This window comes from Falco naumanni, chromosome 9, assembly GCF_017639655.2.
Source record: "Falco naumanni isolate bFalNau1 chromosome 9, bFalNau1.pat, whole genome shotgun sequence".
NCBI classification, from domain to species: Eukaryota; Metazoa; Chordata; class Aves; order Falconiformes; family Falconidae; genus Falco; species Falco naumanni.
Genome location: NC_054062.1, coordinates 48,847,074 through 48,869,971, shown reverse-complemented (window position 1 = coordinate 48,869,971; position 22,898 = coordinate 48,847,074). Strand labels below are relative to the sequence as shown.

The 22,898-nt window shown below is 41.7% G+C and overlaps 1 protein-coding gene across 2 annotated transcripts; it reads right to left on the bottom strand.

Annotated features, from left to right (window-relative positions):
* Positions 1-906: 906 nt before the first annotated feature.
* GPR26 (G protein-coupled receptor 26) lies at positions 907-22,493 on the bottom strand. Of its 2 annotated transcripts, XM_040607512.1 has the most exons (3): positions 21,375-22,493; positions 16,469-16,582; positions 907-9,055 (listed from the first exon to the last, which is right to left on the bottom strand). In XM_040607512.1, exons 1-3 carry the CDS (start codon positions 22,040-22,042, stop codon positions 8,824-8,826), a joined length of 1,014 nt encoding a protein of 337 aa, XP_040463446.1. In that variant the 5' UTR covers positions 22,043-22,493; the 3' UTR covers positions 907-8,823. The 2 variants fall into 2 exon arrangements, with proteins under 2 accessions (XP_040463446.1, XP_040463447.1); XM_040607513.1 differs by lacking the exon at positions 16,469-16,582.
* Between the last annotated feature and the right edge of the window lie 405 nt (positions 22,494-22,898).

The window sequence follows — 22,898 nt, the reverse complement described above, 5'->3', positions numbered from 1 at the left end:
GAGACCTTAGAGCAGCTCCCAGCACCTACAGGGGCCGGCAAGAAGCTGGAGAGGGGCTTTGTACGTGGGCACGTGGTGACAGGCCAAGGGGGAATGGCCTTAAGCTGGGAGAGGGGAGATGTAGATGAGCTGTGAGGCAGAAATTGTTCCCCGTGAGGGCGGCGAGGCGCTGGCCCAGGCTGCCCAGAGCAGCTGTGGGTGCCCCATCCCTGGCAGTGCTCAAGGCCAGGCTGGATGGGGCTGGGAGCAGCCTGGGCTGGGGGGAGGGGGCCCTGCACACGGCACGGGGGCTGGAACTATAGATGGTCTTTGAGGTCCCTTCCAACCCAAACCGTTCTGTGATTCTATGTCATTATTAAAGCACAGTTGATGATTAAACCCTTTGAGTCAGCAGTAGAGCACATTTGAGGATCAAGAGTTTGGACTTCATAGACAGTAAAAGGCTTCTCTGTGAGGACTACCAGCTACTCCCTCTGCGGGGTACGCCTCCTGGGCGGTGTTTGGGATGAGTCTAAAACCTCCAGAGACCTTTCTGTGAGAGCTCTGGGTGGGCAAGGGTGCCCAAGGAACAAAAAGAGGGAGCCCCACACCACCAGCTCTCCCCCAACCTTGGTTTCACATCAGCTGTGAAACCTGCTCAATTTAAGTAGGACCATGTGCATTAAGACTAGACATATGCTTACGTATTAAGATTCTCCAATTATTGCACTTGTGCTATTCATGTTGTGGTGAAGTAATATTCTACTGCAACTGACTTTGCAGATTTCTACAAATGAGCTGGTCTGATCAGGTCCCATCATTGCAATGACATTAGAGGCTTGACATTTGCAACAATGAAGTGAAACAGACTTTTTAAAACATTAACTTTTATATGAAAAAATAGCTCACACCAAGTCTTTTATCATAATCACATTTCATTAACAGTAAATTTAACAAATTCACAATATACATATATAGTATGTATTTATTTATATATGACACTTTGTATTAACCATTAGCTCTATGTAATAAAAATATATTACAACATTTGATGTGTATTCACAAAGCACAAGCCATTGTAAACAGAATAGACAGCACAGGCCCTATTATTCAAAAACTTGAAGTCAAGATCAAAATTTATTTTATTGTATTCCTTTAAACTGTAGGTACAGTAGTAGGATTTTATATATCTGCCTTTAACATGAATGAACCTGTATCTCTGAAGTATCTGTTGGGAGATTACTCAGTTTGGCTTACCTGGGACCCTGAAGTCCCAGTTAACCCATGGCACTCTTGAACACTTTGTCATCACAAATTGGTCTGTGTATCTCTCTGTCCATGTGATTTAGAAAGGTTTTATTTATATTTCCATTTTTTCCTAAATAAATAGCCCCTGCAATTATATACCATTGTTATACAAAAAAGTATAATGCAATAAATTATACTGGAATATTTATAACAATATAATCAAAACATGCCCTATCTACAGCAGCTATTATTAATGTTATTTCAGAATTATCTTTCTTCAGACTGGCTAGGTGCTTTTAGAAATAGGAAACCATCTATTCTCATTATTTGCAAAACAAAACCAAAAAGCTTAAATACACAGGCCGGACCTTTTGTGCCTCTCATTATATGAATAGTCCTTACTCATCCAAGCAACCCCTCTGTCCTTACAACAAATATTTGTAAAACCAGCCTCTAACATTATTTTTTTTTTTAAGTAAGTAATCATCTAACAATCTAATCTAGGGGAAAATGTTTATATCTAACTGTATCTGGACAGACTGGTAATACATTACATTCCTGCAAGAATTCGGAAGGGAATGATTAGTGATTGCCAAATGTGATTTTTTTATCCTAAAATGATCTTAAGAAAATAAAAGCACTGTGGAAAAAAAAGCTACAGTTTAGAAAAATGCCCTGTGTATAAATGAAGGTAAATCAAGGCACCTTTTAAGTTATCTATTTCTATTTTCCAAGGCAATCTGTGATAACAATTTTTCAAACGTCTTATCTGGGAAGCCCTATGGTTTCTGTTATAAAAAGACCCATTCTTTACTCTGGCTGATGCCAGTAGCTTTATTTTACTTGAATGAGGCTGGGATGGATGGCAGAGTGTGCAGAACTTGTCCCCAGCCTTGTCACATGTTTGCTGTGTGACCCTAAGGGCATGGAGTATTTTACAGACAGCTTTTTTCCTAACAAAAGTCATTCAATTCATGAGATTTCTTTCTTTTTTCTCACTGTAGCCCATTGATCACATTAGCAAAGGAGGAGTAAAAAATTACCTGTCTTTGCATAAGGACCCTGTGGTCAGAAGGTAAGGTAAAACACTTTGATATCTAACAGGGCTTTTTAAATTTTTGTTCAAGAACTCAAGGCAGTGTCAGTGCAATATGACTAAACAGGACTGGGAAGGCTATAGCCAACCGTGCACCCTGGGTCATGTTGCATTCCCACTAGTATCTCCCGAGGATGCACGGTCATTTCATTCAAAAGCACTGCTTTTTCCTTAGGAACTCTTGCTGCATCCAAATCCCAGGAGGATGGAGGCTTTTGATTTCTTGCTTTCGGTATGACTTCTAGAAAGGTTTGTTTTACAGCTCTAGCTGACTACAGTGACTAGAAAAGAATTTCCTAGTATTCAGTAATAATTCCAAATGGAGATCCTTTTCCTAATATATTTTTGTAGATTGTTAATCCACCGTGTGGACTCATGCCTTTGGGTATGTTGAAAATGTGCAATAGCATTTCTTCAACAAAAATCATACTTTACTACACAATTACCACACATGCATGCTGTCATACACCTGATGCATTTGCTTCTCGATACACACATTTCTGAAGTGCACTTACAGTCTATAGGGTAACCATCTTTCTTACAAATATAGACATATAGTATAAACTATAGCAACCTCTCCAGTTCATTACATCAGAGCATTATTGGCTTAAAACCCGACAATCCTAAATACATATTTACATGATACACACCAGGACTACAGGTAAGAAGTAGACATTTTACAAAGGCTACAGCAGCTCTTTTCTCCATGTAAACTTTTATACCCCTCCAACAGGGACAGCTGCCTTTTTGAGCAGGATGGTTTTCATAAAGAAACGTCACCCGTCAAAGATTTTTGATATACTGAATGCTGAAAGCATAAAAAGCAAATTAAAAGGAAAAAAAATTAAGTTTAAGGCTAAAATGTTATTGTTGTCACTTATTCAGGCTTGGGTAGGTTACGAAGATACAATCCCTGATTCTGCAAAACCATAAGCCTATGCTCAGTCCTAACAACCCACCGAAGCAAACAGATAGTGACATAGGATCAGGATCTAGCTGAGCTTTCTGTGCTGAATGTGATGCGCTGAAGTATTTAGTGATTTTTAGGGTTAAGTATTAATGAGCTGGCATAGGTGTGAAGTCTCTGGTTTTGCTTTTAATCTTTCTTTAATCACAAGAACATTTAGCATGGGGAGAAGAGGGCTCTAACAGTAGTGAAAAGCAAGCAATTTCCAAAGGGCTGTTTCAAAAGGTATTCACTGCACATGTGCAAATGTGTAGGACAAGTTATTCAAAGCCCTCAGAGCCTTCTTCATTTAAGAGAGGTAAGGGAACTATGAAACCTTAGGCATGTAGGTCCAGAAATTACTTTTGCAAGCTACCTAAACCTCCTGAGCTTTACTTACTCCTAAGGTAAGGTTCATCCAGGTGTAGGTAGCTTCTGGTCATTCAAACAATGTAAGTAACTTCCTTGTAACCCACCTGAAAACCATTAGCATCTTCCCAACCCAACAAGGGTCCTCCTGTGGAGGCTGTGCTGCTCTTCAACAAGACCCTTGACCCACTGTCTGGCAGTTACTGGGCTTTGACAGAAATTTTGCCTTTCTCTTTGGGGGAAGTGGGTGTTTGAGAGACCTGGAGAGCTCTCAGTGTGGAAACAAGTCACTAGGAAAAGCCCACTGCAGCCAGGGCAACACATATCATTGCAACAGCAGCAAAACCAGTTTATAGTTCCCAGCCTTCCTGATCCTCAGCCTCCTGTTTGCATCTATTTCTGCCCCAGTTTTGTAACCTCTAAAGTTGTTCTGATGCAGCTGTTTTTGAAGGTAAGTCTAAGCTATCTTCCCAAAATTGTTTTGTTTTTTTTTTAAAAAATTCTTTCCAGGAAGATTTTATTATTGACCTGAAGCAGGCTAAGATCATTTCCCAACACCATTGCAGAGCAAACAGATGCATTGGAAAAACTGAGAAGGTAAACTATGCAAGAGGCAGCGATGTGCCTCCTGGGGGCTGGGCAAGGTGACCTCCAAATGTCACTTCCAACCTCAGCTGGGCTGTGATGCTGTGACATGCATGGCTACTGCCACAGCAGTCATCAGGGTTCATAAAGACTTGTCTGGAATGCTTTTTAAATCTAGATTTTATTTGTTTCAGAAGTAAGGGAGGTTATAAAAAGTCTGATTAAGGACCACCGAAAGGAGGGTGTTTGGGTCTGCTACTCAAAGAATAAAAACAGGGATAGAACTTATTTAGAGAAGAGCCATGGCCTGACGTTGCCAGTGGGCATGTATGCACATGAGGAACTCGCTAGATCCTGTTTACTTTCCATCCATAAACACCATGAAAACTGGGCCCTACACATTTAGAAGTCAGATCTATAAAACCTGGATATAGTTATCTAATGGGGCCCAATCCCCAGGTGGAACAACCAACTATTAATGTTGATGTATGTCAGGAGAGGACCTGGTACTTATTACTTATTTGTAAACTCTTATCAGTCTCTCAGAGGTTTTGCCAAATGCAATTACCCAGATCTTCACATTCAAACTGGCTCAAAAACATACCATCAAGCAGGATCCTAGCTCACAGTTAGGGCTCTGAGACTATATAAATATCTGTAAAACAAATGGAGGAAAAAGCTCAGAATCCACAAAATGACATAGTGGACTAAATTCTCTTAATCATCTGCCAATGTTCTGCCTGCCAAATTTACAAGATATGAAGAAAATGTTAATTGAACGTGCGTGTGAGAAATAGATATTGCATATGGATCGCAGATACCAACAAACAGAAAACTGCATATTGCCTAAGCAGCTGCACAATTTTTGCACATGCAGTTCCATACTTTGGGCACACATTGTAGCCATATTTTACAAATGTTTAAAAAAATATTTAAATAACAAATGGAAAATCCCCCCCACGCACACATGCGCATTTGTGTTAGACAAGAGAAACAGTTCTGCTTCATGACCAGAGATATTAAATTATTGTGCATTACATTTACCATCATTATTCTAACTCACTCGAGTCAAAGTGTTGTACAGCACATATAATACTCAGCAGACAGTTACTCATATCTACATTCATCACTTAGACACACATTTTAGAAAATTTTGCCAGTTGCCTATAAGAATTCAGCTGAATATCTAGCACTTAACGAGCCACAGTATCATATTTCTAGTATCTTATAAAATGTCATCAGGAAATGTGAGGGTATTACTTTTATTTTGTATACTGAGACAGTTTGTCAAGCACCAGCATTTACAACTCTCGCTTGCTTCAGATGGTAGAAATATGACAATGTGTCAGAGAGCTGATGTAAGTAAGGGGAAATTATATTTATTCTCTGTTATAAGATTAATTCGAGAAGAAAGGCACCATGAAAGAAAGACAAATTTTTAAACACATAAAAGGGGAGAGATTTATTGCTCACAGTGACACATAAATCAACCAGTGACTGACTGTGATATACAAGCATAATGAGACAAGTCCAATGTTGTATTCTTCTGTCTTTTACTAGCCATCGTAAGTATATAATTATTTTTTCCTGGGAAATTATCTTATTCTATTTGAATAATTGATTTAAAATTTGAAATCCTTCTGGGGCTAGGTTTATTGACATACAAAACTCCCATTGACTTTGGCAGCAGCCCCACGTATAAGTTGACAACAACCGCTGACTTCAACAATCATTCTGTTGCATTCAACAATCATTCTGTTGCATTCAACAATCATTCTGTTGCATTCAACAATCATCCTGTTGCAATTTACTTCAGTAAAAATGGTCTTAGTAAAACATGTATCAATCTGATATAGAGCTTTTTGCCTTTTTTAAACTCACTAATAATTAACTTTTTAACATCGTGCATTCTGATACAATCAAGTCATCAAAATGACTTGATTTTCTTAAGAAACAAGTCTCGAATGGGGTGTTTTTACCTATGGCACCTGAGAAAATTACGTTAAACCTAAGAAGTAAAATGGTTAAAATGAGGTAGACTATTTCATCTGGCTAAGGGTAATTTTTGCATGCAACATTGTAAAAACTTACTTAAACGCTGTAACTGTATTTGTGTGTATATTTTATTGTAATTGGGGTTTTTTTATGACTAAATAGTTCAGCTGAAAAAAATGTTATTGACACGGCAGTTGATGATCTTCATTATATTAATTTTCCCATTTATAAAGCAAGTGACAATGTAGGTTTATAGATTAACATGTTGCCTTGCAGCTGGACTACCATGCCAGGGTGAGGGCTAAGGCAAGGCTCTCCAGGTTGACAGCTGAGGTGTTACCTCATGTTCACAGACTTTGGGGTGAAGCCCCCATGAGTTACTTGTCTGGGCTTTGAATCACTGGCCAGAAACCTCAGCAGTGGACACTTTCTGTAAGGTACATAGGAAATCGTAGTTGCCATAACGTCTGTTCTATCAGACTTATATTCATGGTAGAGTTTGCAAAATGGAGCATGCTAATATTTGCAGAATTACTGGTATTGATCATTTGGCATAAGTGATAGGGAATATACTAATTGAGCTCATTAAAATTTGCTGTTGGGGATTCTGTAGGCACCAAACAGTTGCCTTTGCTTGGGGGATGGGAGATGCAGGTGGTGGTAACTGAAAAGTAATCCCACAATTTTAGTACTCAGGGCCTTATTTCTCAACATGATCCTAACTTTATTTTCTCAATACGGTGTTGACAGTCAGAATATGAGCAAGAATAGGTAGAGATACAGCCAGCTATATCAGCTGTTAGTTACACTGCCATGGCACGCATGGAGCCTAATGAACCAAGACTATTCAAAATCTGGGCATCTATTTGCCATTCACCCTCACAAAAGAAACTGTACTTTATGGCCACCGGGCAGAAGCTTTTTTGACCCACCCAGCAAAACTGAATTTAATTTCTGACGTGAACTTGGACTTTAAGTCACTTTCTGGAGAAAAATATGTGTAGACTTAAGGTCAGAATTGGTAATAAGTGTTTTGCCAATCGAAGTATAAATGTGAAGCATTTGAAACCAATAGTTCTCTACATGAAAATAATTATAAGAGATTATGAGGACAACACATTTTGTTTATGCAAGTTATTCCTAAACAACAGAAATCACAAGTGATTAATTATTGCTTTTGATATTCTACGGCTTAATTAATAAGAAAACATTTGAAAAACTGTCTCATTTCATAATGTTGTCACAGAAAATTACCCAGGAAAGTAATTCTTTGTGAAAAGCTGGAAGATGGCTTCAGCATCATGTGTCTACATGACAGTCATGAAGCAATCTACCAGCTGTAGCTGTACTTACAATAAATAATGTTTACAAAAAATAAGATGCTGTGGCAGTGTTTGAGGAAGTATGACACGTAGGATTATCCTGGTTTTGAAAATTTAACTGGTATTTAGGCCTACGTTATCTGCAGGCTGAACTGAATGCGTGGTAAGTGTTAATAACATTACTATGCGTAGCTGTAATCTTGACCTATAAAGATCAATACCAAACCCTCCTGAGACTTGCCCACTCAGATGTCAATTCAGATTATTGGCTGCACTGTCACGGTGGGCGGGAGGTCTATTATTTTTCTCCACTTGCTTTGGAAATTATACTTTTACATGCAGCTTTAGTCTCCTCTTTCCTTTAAGTAACATATCTGTAGGAAAAAAAACATGATTAATAACACCTCAGAAATTTTTTTTAAAAAAAAAAATTTCCTCTGGGCACAGGGCCCAGTTCTGCAGCTTTGGCCAAAATCCATTTCTTTATACCACAGATATATTGGTAGGCAGGCAGCATCCTGACCTTTCCATCCTGTCTACCATTTTTATTTTTTCTGAAATTGAGTGGGGAGAAAACTAATGGGATTCTGCGGAAGTTACTTAAAAAACTCAAAGAAGACACGGCTGAAGCTAGCCTGTAGCGTACTTCAGAAGTGACTATTCTCTTCCTATAATTCTACAGGGTTGTTCAAAAAATGTATACCAGAAGTTGTTGAAAGCTATGCTGGGCACTGTATGAGTATCTAGGCAATGATATCTCTATTAAGTTTTTCCTATTAAGAGTTTTTCTATACAGGACCTGCTCAAGCAGCTGCAGGGGGGGAGAGTCTGTAAAACGAGGCTGGCAGCTCCATTAGAGAAAGTGTTACCTGCAGCAAGCAGGGGGTGGAGAAAAGCACGAATATCCCTTTGCAGCTTTTTTAGAATAACCTTGTGATGGCATCAGTTTGCTCCCGTTACTTCAATGAGCCCTTCTGCTGAGGGCTGGCTTTTTACCCTATACGTGTGTATAACTGCTGATGGAGATCAATGGGAGATTTGTATTTGCGGAGCCTGCAGGACCACAGATCAATAGCACACCATTAGTCGGAGGCAGGACGTGCAAAGCAGCCTGCCTCCCTTGGGTGTTGCATGGGCTACTGGAGGGACATGGACTGAGCTTCAACCTGCCCATGACTGCCTCCCAAAACCTTGACAGCTGAGGAGAGCTACTAGGGATAGGCCAGTTACATTTGTTTCCCATATATTGTTTCACGTGTCTTGTAGGTCCCATACCAGGTTCCTCACTCGTTCAGCTGCAATGTATTCCTATTGTGCGATTCACTCATGAGGGCAGAGGAATTGATGGAGCTTCTTTTGAGGATCTTGTTTATGATGTCTTTCCATGTCTTCTTGTACTGATGCCGTAGCAAAGAGTACACAAAAGGGTCTGAAACAACTTTGCTGTAAGCTAAGCACTTGGAAATGATTCCCCAGTGGGAATTGATGTGGACCACAGAGGATAATTCGACAAGTCTGTGGAAAGAGGAAGGTTGAAAGAGTGAATATTCATATTAAAAACATGGAGCAACAGCACAACTGTAAGACAATGGTGCCCCAACCCCCCGATTTATTCCTGGGCAATTGCAAGAAAACAAAAGAAAGAAAGCTGTACTGATGAAATTGTGAATGTAGTCCTCCCCTTATCGATTTCTAAGATGACAAACTGGTTCCCAAGGATGGGACTACACAGCTCCTGTCAGAGTATCTGGACCTGCAACTTGACTCTGTACGTTTACCTGTACATTTACTTAGGCCAGAAGTGGACCTTAAATGTATTGCCTCCTAAAAGCCTCTCTTGATCATGTGCCTCAATAAATGTTGAAGAATTCAGTGCAAAATGGGATCGCTCCATCAGGACATGAGGCAGTCTTCAAAAGAGCCTATTTATTTGTTATTGGAATACACCTTTTGGAGACTAAAACCTGACTCCATATCTCTGATGTAGAGATGGGTTTTCAACTCATCTGGCTCACTTGGGCCATCGAGACACGTGATACAGGGACACCTCTTTCTCTAGAGTACTGTACCCTGGGCCTGTTTCTGCTGCCTAATGAACACCATCTTCAGGATCATAAATACTCTGTGGTAAGCAGGTCAACACTTCACAGAAAGTTTCTTGCTGATGACAAATATCACGCAGCATCTACTCATAAAATCACTTCCTAGATAATATAACCTCACCCATCACACTTTTCGTCTCTGTGCCAAAACTTAACCCTACGAACAATGTGTGTTACTCTCTCTGATGACTAGGGTTTTCAGTCCTAATAAGGTCTCTAGTTAGACACTAATGTTTCACTTCTTGTTTTTTCTTAATTTTTTACTTTTGGTTTCTGCATTTTTCTAGTAGCGTGTGTCATAAGATCATATTTCTGGCAGCTGAAGTTCATCACAGACTCAATATAGCTCTAAAGGGAATTAAAATAGTATAATCTCCCCGGGTATGTTTTCTGAAGATTTTCACACTTATTGTCCCCATTGAACCCAACATGCAGGGCAAATTTAACCACAAGTATTGTAAACAATTATTTCTTCACAACCAAACATAATTTTATAAATATTGATGCAAACCCATACTTTGAGCACTTAAGTTTGAGATTGGGACAAAAAGTGCCATTGCTTGGGCTCATGGGAGTCATATTGCCCCACCATTAGCTATCTCAAAATCTAGCATCTAGTCGGAACTGGTGGTTCTATGTCCCCTCTAGAGTATCTGAGAAACCGCCTCACCCGTGCTATCCAGCTTTTTTACCCACTTCAGCTCCTAGATATTTTGGTGCTTGCAAACAGTTTGCCTGGGTCATGGGAGAAGCACACAGGGAAGGAAAATTCATCATTGAGAGATGGCATAATGTATCTTGAATTTAAACACTGGTCAGTTTAAAGGCCAAATGTATACATTTGCAACCAATTTAACAAGGCAAAACTTTTAACTCCTTCTGGGAGGGAGGGAAGAATTTTGTATACTTCTCATACCTAGACTAGCATAGATAAACCTATCCCTTTGTACTGAGAAGTATTTTTGACAGTGAAATATTGATAACTCCACAAGGTTTTCTTCCCCCAAGTCTCTGAGCAACACTGAAGGGCAGTTCTGTTCTGCATCTCTGCAGCTGCTGAGAAACTGGGGATTTTTCTAGAGGACGAACAGCTGCACATGCTGCTAGAGAGCCCCACTATGCAATGGCAAATAAGTTCTTTGCTGAAACTCTTCAGCAGCAGATGCCCTCAAACCCGCCTTGAAAATACCTCAGTTCCTAACGTTTCTTCAGGCAAAGCATCATTTCTAAGGAGCATTCAGGAGCATGGTTCCTGCAGCAGCACCGACAACAGCGTTGGCACTTCAAGCAGTTTAGAAATGGGGATTTTTTTGCCTCACTCACTTTATTCTCATTCCATAAACTTTCACTACATCGTGTTGTTTAAAATAGCGCTGGCAGATGGCATGGTCCAGTCATTTGAGCACAAAGTAGGACTAAGGATCCTTAATTTGCTGCACCACAGACTACAAGCTTCTATCTTCTCTCCCTGTTCTGGTTTGCTTCGACTGCAATCTCCATGGCAAAAGCTCTGTCTCTTCCTACATACATGTGCTGGGCTTAGCACCATGGGTCTGCAGCCCGTGCTTTAGGGCTTTAGCCACTGGTGATTTTATTACTGAGCACAGTTCTATGTGCTTTGTGCTAGCGATGTGATCGCTTTGTGTATCACTTCCAATGGAAGTGAGATGCAACCTGCACAATGCTGCTTTTAGGGGTGGTGATATTAGCCAAAATACTCTTTGGGCTCACAGACATGTGACATCTAAGGTGACCAGGCTATGTTATGTGGAAATACTTGGGAATTACTCTTGCCCTTCCGCTGATGCCACTTGGCTCAGCTGATCACTGTAAGCAACTCTGAGATACTAAAGAACTGCCATCCGCCCCATTTCTCTCTCCTTTCACCTCAACTAACCAAAGTTGTTCTTTCAACCTCTCCGTGTAACTCATGGTTGATATCTTTCTTACAAAGCAGGACTGAAACAAAGACATAATAATCATCTACTAAAGATGCCTGGTGGTCTCACCTCATGTATTCTCTCTTCTTTAATAAAATGTAACTTATGACACCCACATTAATATGCTTTAAAATGAGAATTGACTATTTGGAAATTAATCATCTACTGAGTCATATTTACTTTGAAATCTACCATGAGCCATTTTCCTGTTATTCTCCGCTTCATATATTTGATGCCTTCTTTGCATTTTACATTTCATCATGTTGAATTTCATCTGGCTGATTCACTTTTACTGAATCCTTTACAAATGTGAATTTGATTACGTTTAATTAAACTCAGTGGATGCCTTGAATGACCAAAATATGACAAATTTATGCCTCAGTGTCTGTCAATCAGTTCTACGAGTTGTTAACAATCTCCATTTAAAGCATATCAAGTGGGCATATCAGGGTTGCAAGCCTAGACTTGCTAATTTTACCTTCATTGACTGATTAACTAACAAGCCTACACTTATCAACGGAATTTTATATATTTTCTTTGATTATGTTCCTTAAGTGTCCTTGATATTTACACATTCTGCAAGTCTTGTGTGTTATTTTTTTATAGTAAACTACAATTGCAGATATCAAGCAGCAAACACAGAAACTCAGACAAACCCCAAGCTATGCAATTCCATTTTGTGTACAAACAATTAAATGTCAGTCTTTCAAGGCATATCACATACTTTATTGCCTTTGAAAAGAGGCTTTTGTTTCTTGTTTATGAGGGAAATTATATGCATAGCTTCAATTTTCATGAAATGTTTCAGCCAAAAAGAAGACATTCTCAGTGAAGGAGCATTAATATTTCAGTGCTACCTGTAAATTAAATTCTACAGTAGTTCCCTATCTTGCTACGTAAGCCACTCTTCTAGTCTGGTCTTCAATACCTTTTTATTTCAAAGCTATACGCTGTTTTGTTGTGATAATTTGTTAATATTTTAGAAACTTAGAATTCTGTAGAGTGTGTCATGTCACATGGCTATCCAATTATTTTATTTGACTTTCAGCAAACAAACGAGAATGCCATGCTGAAGATTAAGACCTTGATCTCTTATGCAGATAATACACACTGAAAACCCTTTATATACATGTGCAGTTAATCACTAAAGTAAAATATTTTACTGAGCATGTATACATCCAGCTGGCAGGCTGCTACAATGGCAACACATCTGCTGTGCATTGCTTAAACCTGAGAACTTAACTGAGTTATGGAGAATACTCTGAACAGACCAGAGTCTCAAACAAGCAAAAATGTCTTCTTCAGGAGTGGAACAAAGCTGCACTGCATTTTGGAGCTGGTAGGTGATGTAGTTCTCACAAGAAGAAATTCAGTCCTTTCCCCAAGAATCTGAATCAGCTCTTTAAGCTTGTATTCTTAACATTTCTGTGTCTCATTCCGATATTTCCCTCCTCCCCACCCCCCAAGTCCCATAGTATCAGAATTATACCTTAGTTGTTTATTTTGTGTTAGTGATATGAATTAGCTGCCCGTCCATTTGATCTTGCTGTTGATTTTACTTTATTTTCTCTTTATGGCTTGATAGACTGAATCTTTTTTGTATGCAGCCTCGCTAGGGAAAAAAACCCTGATTTTAATAATTGCTTCTCGATACAAATATGGCATCACAGTGATCAGCAGCCGATTTACCCTTAGCTAGTTTTGCCTCTTAAAGGTAAATATTATGTATTACGAATGTTGCATGTATTACAACCAGCCAGCTTCTGTGAGGAAGCAGCATGACTTTGGGACTCTTGGAACCAGACCTGCCAATCTTGCAGACCACTGCTTTTGGTCATTGCTGTTCCTCAGAGCTGCAGGAACCACCGGTCAGCACAGAGATATAAGGATAGCAAACAAGGCTGGCCAGCTTGAACCAAAAGGTTTTTCCACCCAGAAGGAAAATATCTCTACCTCACATCAGCTGAAGCTTTTGACAAATACTAGAAGGCCACTTTCTTCAAATATGTCGACCTATGATTGTATAGGAAAGCCATGCTTTTATATGTACAGACATGCAAGAGCAAAGCTTGCAGGGGAATTCTGAACTTGCTTGTCTACCCAAGCAAGATCTGCATGCAGAGGGCAGGCAACCAGCCTAAAACCACTGTTTGCTTACCCCTTAACCCCCAGAGATGATACAAGAGAATTTTAATCTTCTTCTGCCTGTTCTGCCATCCTCCTCTGTAACCTGAGGGCTTGGGGATACGAACTTCTTTCAGATGTTACTTCAAGTTTTTTAATTTAAGGCCAATTTCCTCACACGTTGACAGCACTTATTAACTTACATGAGCAAAGTTCTGTATTTCAGTATGAAATGCCCGGAGTTAGAAATAAATATTAGAAATCGGTATTTTATTTTTTCTTATGAAAAAGCTCCTTGGAGAAAATAGGTTTTGAACAATGTTATTTAATCACATAATGATAAATATAGTAAAAGAAGAAATGTGTCCTAATAGAATTTTTACAAACCAAGAAACAAGCTATGCCTAGAAATATATAATATGGGATAATACATGTGTCATACTGGTACAATGGAAAAACTTAATCAAGAAGAACCAGATTCTACTCATATACTACTTAAGGTCGGCCACTGAACTAATTAGAAGGGCGTTTACTTGATAAAGGAGGTGCCTAATCTGATTTTTATCTTAATGTAATCTGGAAAAGTCTGGTTTACCCAGAGAAGAATTTATTTGACTGGGGTTATAAGCACAACTCCTTCACTGGTTCATGGAATTCCTAGAGAAAGCTATTTGATTTTAGTGTGGAAGCAGAAAGATTTTGTTATAGTAAAATCTTGTGATTTGCTGCTTTCAGGCCTCAATTCACAAAGAACTTAAAAACATGTTTACTTTAAACATATTGCTGGTTGGTGCTGGCTGTCCGAATGAGAGGCTGAGCCACACACTTCATCGTCTGTCTTCTGGCCTGTGATCGATTGCCTGGATCTTGTGAATGCAAAGCACTGGACACAGCCCAGAAAATAATACTTGCCTACATAATTAAGCTCAAACCCCCTCCTAATCCCCTGGATTTCAGCACTGTCGGCTGTACGTGTGAGGCACAGGGAGGCACAATAATGTGCATCCTTGAATACCTGCCCTTGCAGCACGGTGTCCGGCGAGGTCTCTCAAGTATCCAGCAAGGGAATTCCCCACAGCCTGTTGTGCAGCCATCCCCTAGATGTGTCAGAACCAAAAAGGCAGGCAAGTGAGAGCCTTTCCCCCGCCCGGCGTGCCTGGCCGAGGCCCCAGCCTACCCCGGGGCAGGCATCTTCACGCCTTCAGGACCCTTCAGGTCATCCATCGCTGCGGCAAAGCAGACTAAAGACTCAGGGGAACACTTCAGTGATCCCTGTATGGACTAAAGGAAGGAGGCTCAGGGGTCTCCTAACCCCTCTTCTGTGTCTGAAGGTTCCAGGGACACAAATCGGGACACCACAGAGCTGCGAGGAGGTGGGGGGCTGGTGCCTGAATGCTGGGCTGAGGTGCCACTGGAGGAGCACAGAAATGCTTCTGACAGTTCTGGTCAGAGCCCTGGGGGACACCCAGGACAGAGCCCCGAGCTATTCTGTGACTGCGGTGATTTGCATTAAGTTCAGAGACCCAACATAAAATGAAAATTAACCATTTGCAATGAGACAAACGCTTTATATAACTTGTAGCCTGAGAACTAAGGCTAAATGACCCTAAATGAATCTTTTCATACCCTTTTAGAGTGCGTGGCATGGAGCGTCTCTTGGTGACTACTAAGTGAAAGTGAAGGTAAACCGAGGTAACACTGTCACAAATGTATTTGCAACATTGTTACAAACAAACAGCATGAATCAATTAGCTATTACTATCATGAACATAAAATCAATGTGACACGTAGATTTCCATTTTTACCAAGAGACTACCATACCTTCTGGTGAGTTGTTAGAAATAAAAATTCAGGATATTATACTGAATTGGTAATACTTGGGGCTGGTTACATGTCCATTTATACTGAGTCTTAACTCAGCTTTTTCAATAATTTTTTATGACAGATCCGAGTTTGACTGAAGTCAGCCCCAACAATTTCTGTTCAATAGTGTTGGAATAGGAAATACTTTAAAAATATTTTCTTCTTTCTCTGTTCTGCATAGCAGCATTTCAGTTTTTCCAGAGCTTTTTAATAAGGAATGTATGTTGTAAATTTCCTTCAACAACTAGATAACACTTTTCTGGATATACTCACTTACTAATACTTTATGTTTCATAGGAGTAATTTTGTGTTTCCCACAGGACCCATTTCCAAAGATAAGCTAGTAGACAGATAGATATCTGACCATAAATCACAAGAATTTTTGTTAGCTATGAGCCAGAACAGATTTGCTATTTGATGTTTATGACTAATAAACTCTAACCAGTCAGACAAAACTATCATCTAAGGCTGTGGGCCATGTTCTCACCTCAGCTGGATCTTGCTGAGCAGATTTTTACAGTCTGACCTACTCAGACAAGTGTCTTCCCTTGCAGATCACCCCCTGAACCAGAGAAGCAATCGGAGGAGTAGGTGACTATTTGACCTGCAAAAAGCCGGCAGAATCCTGTGGACTGGCTTCCTAAATCACTCCCATGCAGCCAGCATATCGACAGGGCTGACCAAACACCCACAGATGGCATCAGAATGGTATTGCACAAACGCTCTGACGTTTGACATCGTTTTGTCAGCTCACTAAATGCAATCTCTGTCGTGAGAATAGAAACAGTGCACAAAATTTTCACAGGAGACTTGAATCATTTTCTGGTTCTGAGTGCCCTACTTCTCCGAGTTAAGAGTGCGTCTCAGTAGTCTTTTCCAGTATGTAGGTTCACACTTACCTTGTAATTACATAAGGTGCAAAACAAAGTATGAAAGTACCAATAAAGGTACTTATTTTCTTTGTTGCTCGCTGCCTCCGTCTCTTTTGTTCTTCTAGACAACGCTCTCTTACACTGTGTGACATTCAACACAAACAAGAACATGAATCATAGTATCAGGTAGCAGATTTTAATGGCTTTACTTATGGAATGATGGAAATCAATCTTTCCAGTAACTGTGGTATTTACATAAGCCGATACCAGGTGCGCTGCATTTATAGGGGACATAACCGATTATTAATGCATCGTATGATCATCTTACCCTCCAAAAACAATTAGTGAGAAATACATGATTACATATTTATATGCACACACACCCACTATATCAATTTATATACAGTCAGATTTGTGGAATTCAGCCTTTAAATTCAGCTGCAGCTGCTTTCTGAATTCCAAATTTGCACGCCAGAGTTTGCCTCATGATATCCAGTGATTTGGAAAATATCCAGAGTGGGGTAGGCAGCATGCTCCTTCCCTAGAAAGAGCGATTCCAGCACCACTACCTTAGACAGGAGGAACTTCCCAGCAAGATAAGCAATAGAACACAACGAAACCATAATAGGAAAAAACATGCCCTGAACATACAGCCCAGCACCGGAGCATCCACTACATCCCGTCGCTGTGAGCCAGGTGGCCATTAACCTTTCGGCAGCCCCTGCAGCTCCGTATGGCTGCCGTGCGGAACGCTCCGCAAAGCCGGGAATTGCATAATAAATCCACAATGCTGTGATATCCTGACTCCTCGCCTCAAATCAGCCTTGTTCCCAAGTAAACACATATAAATTAATCACCCCCCCGGGTTTTTTCCTACCTGTGACATTTTAGGACAAGAGCTTCTCCTTTGAGATCCCTGGTGATGGTCTCACCAGGCCCACCAGAGAGCTGCTAAGACCCTTGTGTGCCAGCAAGGCGATGGGAGCATGGGGCGGAGACCATGCTTCCACTGCAGGCAGTCTCCTTTGATGGCAGCACATCTGCTCGCTGAGAGAGCGACACAATGAAAGCCCATCCTCCTCCTCTACCTGCTCGTGCTACTCCTCTGCTCGCTGTGCACAGGGAAGTGGATGAGCTACTACCTTCTCCAGGCAGGTAGGTCCAATGGGCACCCACTGGTTGTATCTCCCAGAGAACCAGGACCACCTCTACCTGAACAAACCCTTTTGGGAAAGGGCAAACCCAAGCCAGACTGCAGTCCTGAAATCCCTCTCTACACACGTAGCAGCACTGCTGTGTGTTGACTCATTGCACGGGTCTCGTGGTAACGCAATCACGTACGTCTCAGGCAAACCAAATGGTCCGGCCACGCGCTGTATTTCCTGACTGCCTGGCATTGGTCTCTCCGTTTTTATTGTGGATTTGTAATTGATGACTCACTGCCAGGTCCCACACTCCCATATGTTAATAGCTGTGAGGTTTATGGCCATACCCTTACGTTCTTTGCTCTATCTGGAAATGTTTGATCATCATCTAAACGCATGCTATGTCCTGAGGATCTCACTGTGCTTTGGTGCTGTGGCCGTGAGTTCTTGTGTTACCTTTTGGTTGTGTTAAAGAAAACGTATTTCCTTTGTTCCATTTTATAAATGGTCTTACATTCCTGGTCCCCAGATCAATTATCATGAGGTGTAAAATGAAATACTGGAGGGAAAGTTTGTTACCCTTGAAATAACAAATCATCTTATTCTTAAAGAATATGCCTAAGTAGAATGAAAACACATCTGAAAGTGTTACATGTTGCATGTCTGAGTTATTTGCAGCAAGAAATGACAGCTGAGAAGGAAAAAAAATAATCCACCTTTCCAAGGGAACCTATATGATTTCAGTTCTGCAAGAGCTGGAGAACCTGGAATATTTTTAGATGCAGACAGATGAACTTAGACGTTCAACAGCTTCACTTAAGACCTGTCATATTGCATTCATAGTAACCCAGGCACACAGTGATATAGGAAAAGAAATCTCCGAAATTGGTTCAATTGAGGTGTTGTTAGGGTGTAGAAGATGGTGTATTTTTTGCCTCTACCAGTTTCCCCAGTTATGTCTTTTCCTTACTGGCACACACGAAGCTGTCTTTGACTCCTGGAGCTCACGCATGACTTGGGAAGTCCTGATAGACTTCAACCAATTTCTTTTGTTCAGCCTTTCCAGATGTAGCTAATAAATACCATACCACAGAGGAAGGTATTTTATCTCACTCCTTCATATAGACAATGTACACAGATGAGTATTTTGCTTTTGCACACACTTTAATGCACTAAGATAAGAACATATATGCAAATTCCAGTAGTGACACTAGTAACAGAACTGGATTATTGACTAAGCTTTCATGTAAAGATTTTAATTTCCTGGAAAATTTAAGATATATCCCTTTGAAGGTTTGGTATTTTAAACAAAGTTTATGAGATACTGGACCTTAAGATGTGTAGAGCTGAACACACCAAAAAGATAGTATAGATAGTTTGAGTGAAGAAAAACATGGGTTAAGCACTTAAGTGAAGTCTTGCCGAAACCAATACCTAAGATAGCTTGGTCTTAAGGACAAAATCAAGGAAAAGCAGCATCCAGTAAAAATGCCTAAGCTAACTTGAAAGGACATGTGCCCTAAACATTCACACAAATTTGTGTGGTATTTAGAGGTTTCCTTTGTACTCGTCTTGAATGATCTTCAGAAGATCACTCGTGCCTTCCCGAGTCACAGGTAATAAAGCCATCTGTCATAACGCCTGTCACTAGACCCCCTTGCGGGTGGATTCTGAGTCATAGGAAGCAGAAAATTGTCTGTACACATTTCTCAGCCTTGAAACTAGACTGTGCAAAGAGCCAGAAAAGTCAGGGTAGTCTAAGGTGGGATTGCAAACTTTGTTCTCTCACGTGCATGCTCCCAGCATCGCTGTCTATGCTGTTAGGTACTATAGTGAACACTGAAATTGCCTGTATATATACCACTTATATAATTCAAATGATGCTTTGTTATGTCAGACCTTTAGGAATGTCACTGACTGCTCTGGGAGACCTGCAGCCTTTGTGTAGCTCTCACAGCAGGGAAGGAAATCGGAGTCTGGCCCTTTCGGCAGCAGTAGCTGTCGCCAGTTAAGGCAGCACCACTGTGGGTCGAATCAGCCCCCATTTCTGTAGTCTAGAAAAGAAGCTAAAACTCTCCTTTCTTAGAGAGAGGCATTAGAATAACCTGATGTGAAGGATAAAGAAGAGTTAGTAATGCAGGTTACTCGCAGCAAATGCCTGTACAGCTCTGTCTCCTCTGAAGAAAGGAGGTATCTTTCCCGCAGCCCCACTGAATCCAGCCCTCGGTGAGATGAGCACAAAATGCACGAACGCCTTCAAATGAACCCAGACCAGAAAAAAAGCAGAGGAGGAGAAATGCCGTTGAGATCTTGACCCTTTTTCTAAACTTCGCTGTGCAGTCCGGGCATACTTTAAGCATTAGGCATAACGACTGCTATTTCAAATAGCCCCAGTGGGTTTACGGCACTGTCCTGGGACTAACCACCGCATCCCAGTGCGTGCAGGAACTCAGAGCAGCCGAGCCACAGTTTAGCAACCAGACAGCACGTAGGGCAGAAGAGTGTTTTTTCCTCTATGTGACTTGGTGAATAAGGGAAGATTTATACACGTGTTTCTCAAGAACAGTAACAGGACTTGCCCAAAGTTCTGGTCTGCATTCTTGGTCAAGAGACAGATCAAACAGCTTAACTGGACTGTTCTGAGCAAATGTTTCTCTGTACCTCTAACAGTGCGCTGTCCTGCCCTGATCCTTTCAGACTTATTTGCCTTAGGCTTAGGAATCCCCAAAATGTGACCTTGTGTTGAGGACAGCCACATGTGCTCTCAGTTCTGCAGCTCAGCTCCCGGCTGGCTGCAAATGGAGAGAGCTGGTGTTTGGCTCCAGCTCGCAGAGCAAAGGACAGCGAGGGAGGTCAGGTGGGACGCCTGGCGTGGGACTGCCCTCTTTGCTCCAAGCTTTCCTCTCTTCCAGGCAGACTTCTTCCCCCGTATCACACAGCAAATCTGCATCCTTCCACATTCAGACCTAGCCTGTTCATGCAAGATTCATAGTTTGTGCATACTTCTTGACATGACTCTTTTGCGCAGCATCCCAGCACACATTCACACCCCTTTGGTGCTTGCCTTCAAGCCCATTCTCCTCCCAGCCCCCAGAGACTTTTCTCCTCCTGTGCCTAGGCACAAGAGGCTTAAAGATTCTCATTTGAAATGAACTATATACATCCCTCGCTTGCCATACGAACATTGCTACTGAAGTCTCTCTCTCTCAGATTTAAGCATAGGCATTCAAACATATGCGTTTTGCAGGTGTTATTCCCTTACAACTCTGCCTTCAGGAAAGATAAAGTTACAGAGAGCACAGCAATAGGGAATCTGCTGGGTGAAAGAGCAGCACCCAGCACCCAGCTTCCCTTCTGAACTCTGACTGAAGGGACATGTGCAGCCTCAGCTTGCTCCCTCAGGGATCCAGCCACGTTTTGGGGCTGACAGTGCCAAAAAATGCAAATCTATCGACCACTAAATCCACCTTCAGAAACAAAGGGCTGTGATCTGATCACTGTCTCAAATGGAAGCGGATGCTCAGACAAAACTGCCTGATTCTTCGCTTTCCCTCCCCCCAAAAAAGCCCTTAAGCATGCAAAAAAATAGTTGCTTCTGCAACCAGGAAAATAAACACAACTAACAAGAAACATGCAGAATAGAAACTGGCAAGGAGGATGCTTGTTTTCCTGCTCCCCATCCCCTGCTGTGATACAGATCAGACTGTATTTAACATAACACTGATCCCCATCCTCCTTGCTTCCTCTGCAATGACTAGTCTCCCTTGCTGAACGCACAGGCACCTTACCTGGGGTGGATGTCCACAAGCAGCACCAGGGTCTGCATAGTGATCACGTCAATCCGCTTACAGTGAAACCGTGCCACCTTCAGCACTTTTAGATATGTGAAACACAGGACTATAAGGGAGAGGAGGAAGCTGAGGGTGTGAAAGACCCCAGTGAAAATCACAAACTGTGTCCTATCCTCTGGTCTCTTGTTGTACAGGGTGCAGGAGGCATAGAGGTGATGGAAACCCACCCAGGAGAGAGAAGCTGCCACTATCGGGAACGACACCGAGTGTAACCACGTGTAGCTCAGTATGAGAGCAGCATCTCTGTACCTCATTTTGGAGTGATAACTTAGAGGGAAGACCACAGCAATCCACCTGTCAATGCTCAAAGCTGCCATGCTCAACATGGAGTTCGTGGTGAGAAAAGTCTCCAGGAAGCCCACAATGTGGCAGATCTGATCTCCTCCTGGTTGACTCTTGTAAATGATCCCAGCCAAGGTCAGGGGCATGTTCGAAACAGTCATCAACAGGTTGCAGAAGGTGAGGTTGAGGATGAACAATCCCGGGACCTGCTTGCGGATGTCAGCGCTGTACAGGAAGCACATCAGCACCAGCACGTTGGCCAGCAGGGCCACGAGCATCAGCACCACCACCACGAAAGCCAGGATCACCTCCCAGATGCTCATGGTGCGTCCAGTCACAGGAGGGACATCTCCGAAACTGCGCCGTGCCGGCACCCAGGGAACATGGTGCGAGGCGCGCTCACCTCGCCCTCCTCCCCAGCCTGCTCGCACTCTTGCATGCCCTCCGTATTTTTAGAAGAGCTGCAGTTTTTTTCTCCAACCTCCCCCTCCTCGCTGTTCCTTTCCACGTCAACGCTTTCCGAGACGTGCACAAAAGCACTGGGAATGCCCATCAAACTGCGAGGAGGGCTTAAAAAATATCAGCAGGACTGAACCACTGTCTCCATTCGGTCCATTTGAAGGAGAGCAGGTTATTCTGAGAAACTGCCCTCCTGAGATCCCTAATTATCAGCCCCAAGCTTGCAAGCAATTCACCGAGTGAATTGTGCTCTCTTTCTCTCTTGCTTTCTGTCTCTCTCTCGCTCTCTTGCTCTTGCTCTCCCCTCCCCTCTCCTCCAACCCTCACTCCCTTCCAGGCTGAATGTAACCTGCTTTTTATGATCACAGATAAAAACCCCATTAATGGATTAAAGCATGCACACTGCTGGTGATTCGCAAATGTGATTATGTCATCCCCCTTCCACAACCCCTCCCCTTCTCCTTGCGATTGTGACTAGACTTTCCTCAAGAGAAATCCCATGCTTTCATTTAATTGATTTAGCCATTAATTTGCAAACAGCCATGTAACCAAATTCCTGCACTCCGGTGCGTTTCCTACATTTCAGTGCATCACTTTCACAGTTGCTGCTTACTCTCACCCAGGGCAGGGTCTTTCTTTTCATCAAAAAGATGGGGGGGGGGGGGGGGGGGATGGATGTATTCTGCTGCTTCTCTGGAGCTCTCATTAGGCTATCAGAAT

Bases quoted from the DNA above. Each gene is read 5' to 3' on its own strand.
- GPR26 (XM_040607512.1), bottom strand. From the start codon at position 22,042: ATGAGCATCTGGGAGGTGATCCTGGCTTTCGTGGTGGTGGTGCTGATG. The intron at 16,583-21,374 runs GTAAGGTGCCTG...AATGTCACACAG, and splicing joins CTTGTGGACATCCACCCCAG to TGTAAGAGAGCGTTGTCTAG. The intron at 9,056-16,468 runs GTAAGTGTGAAC...CTCTTTCCACAG, and splicing joins GCACCTTATGTAATTACAAG to ACTTGTCGAATTATCCTCTG.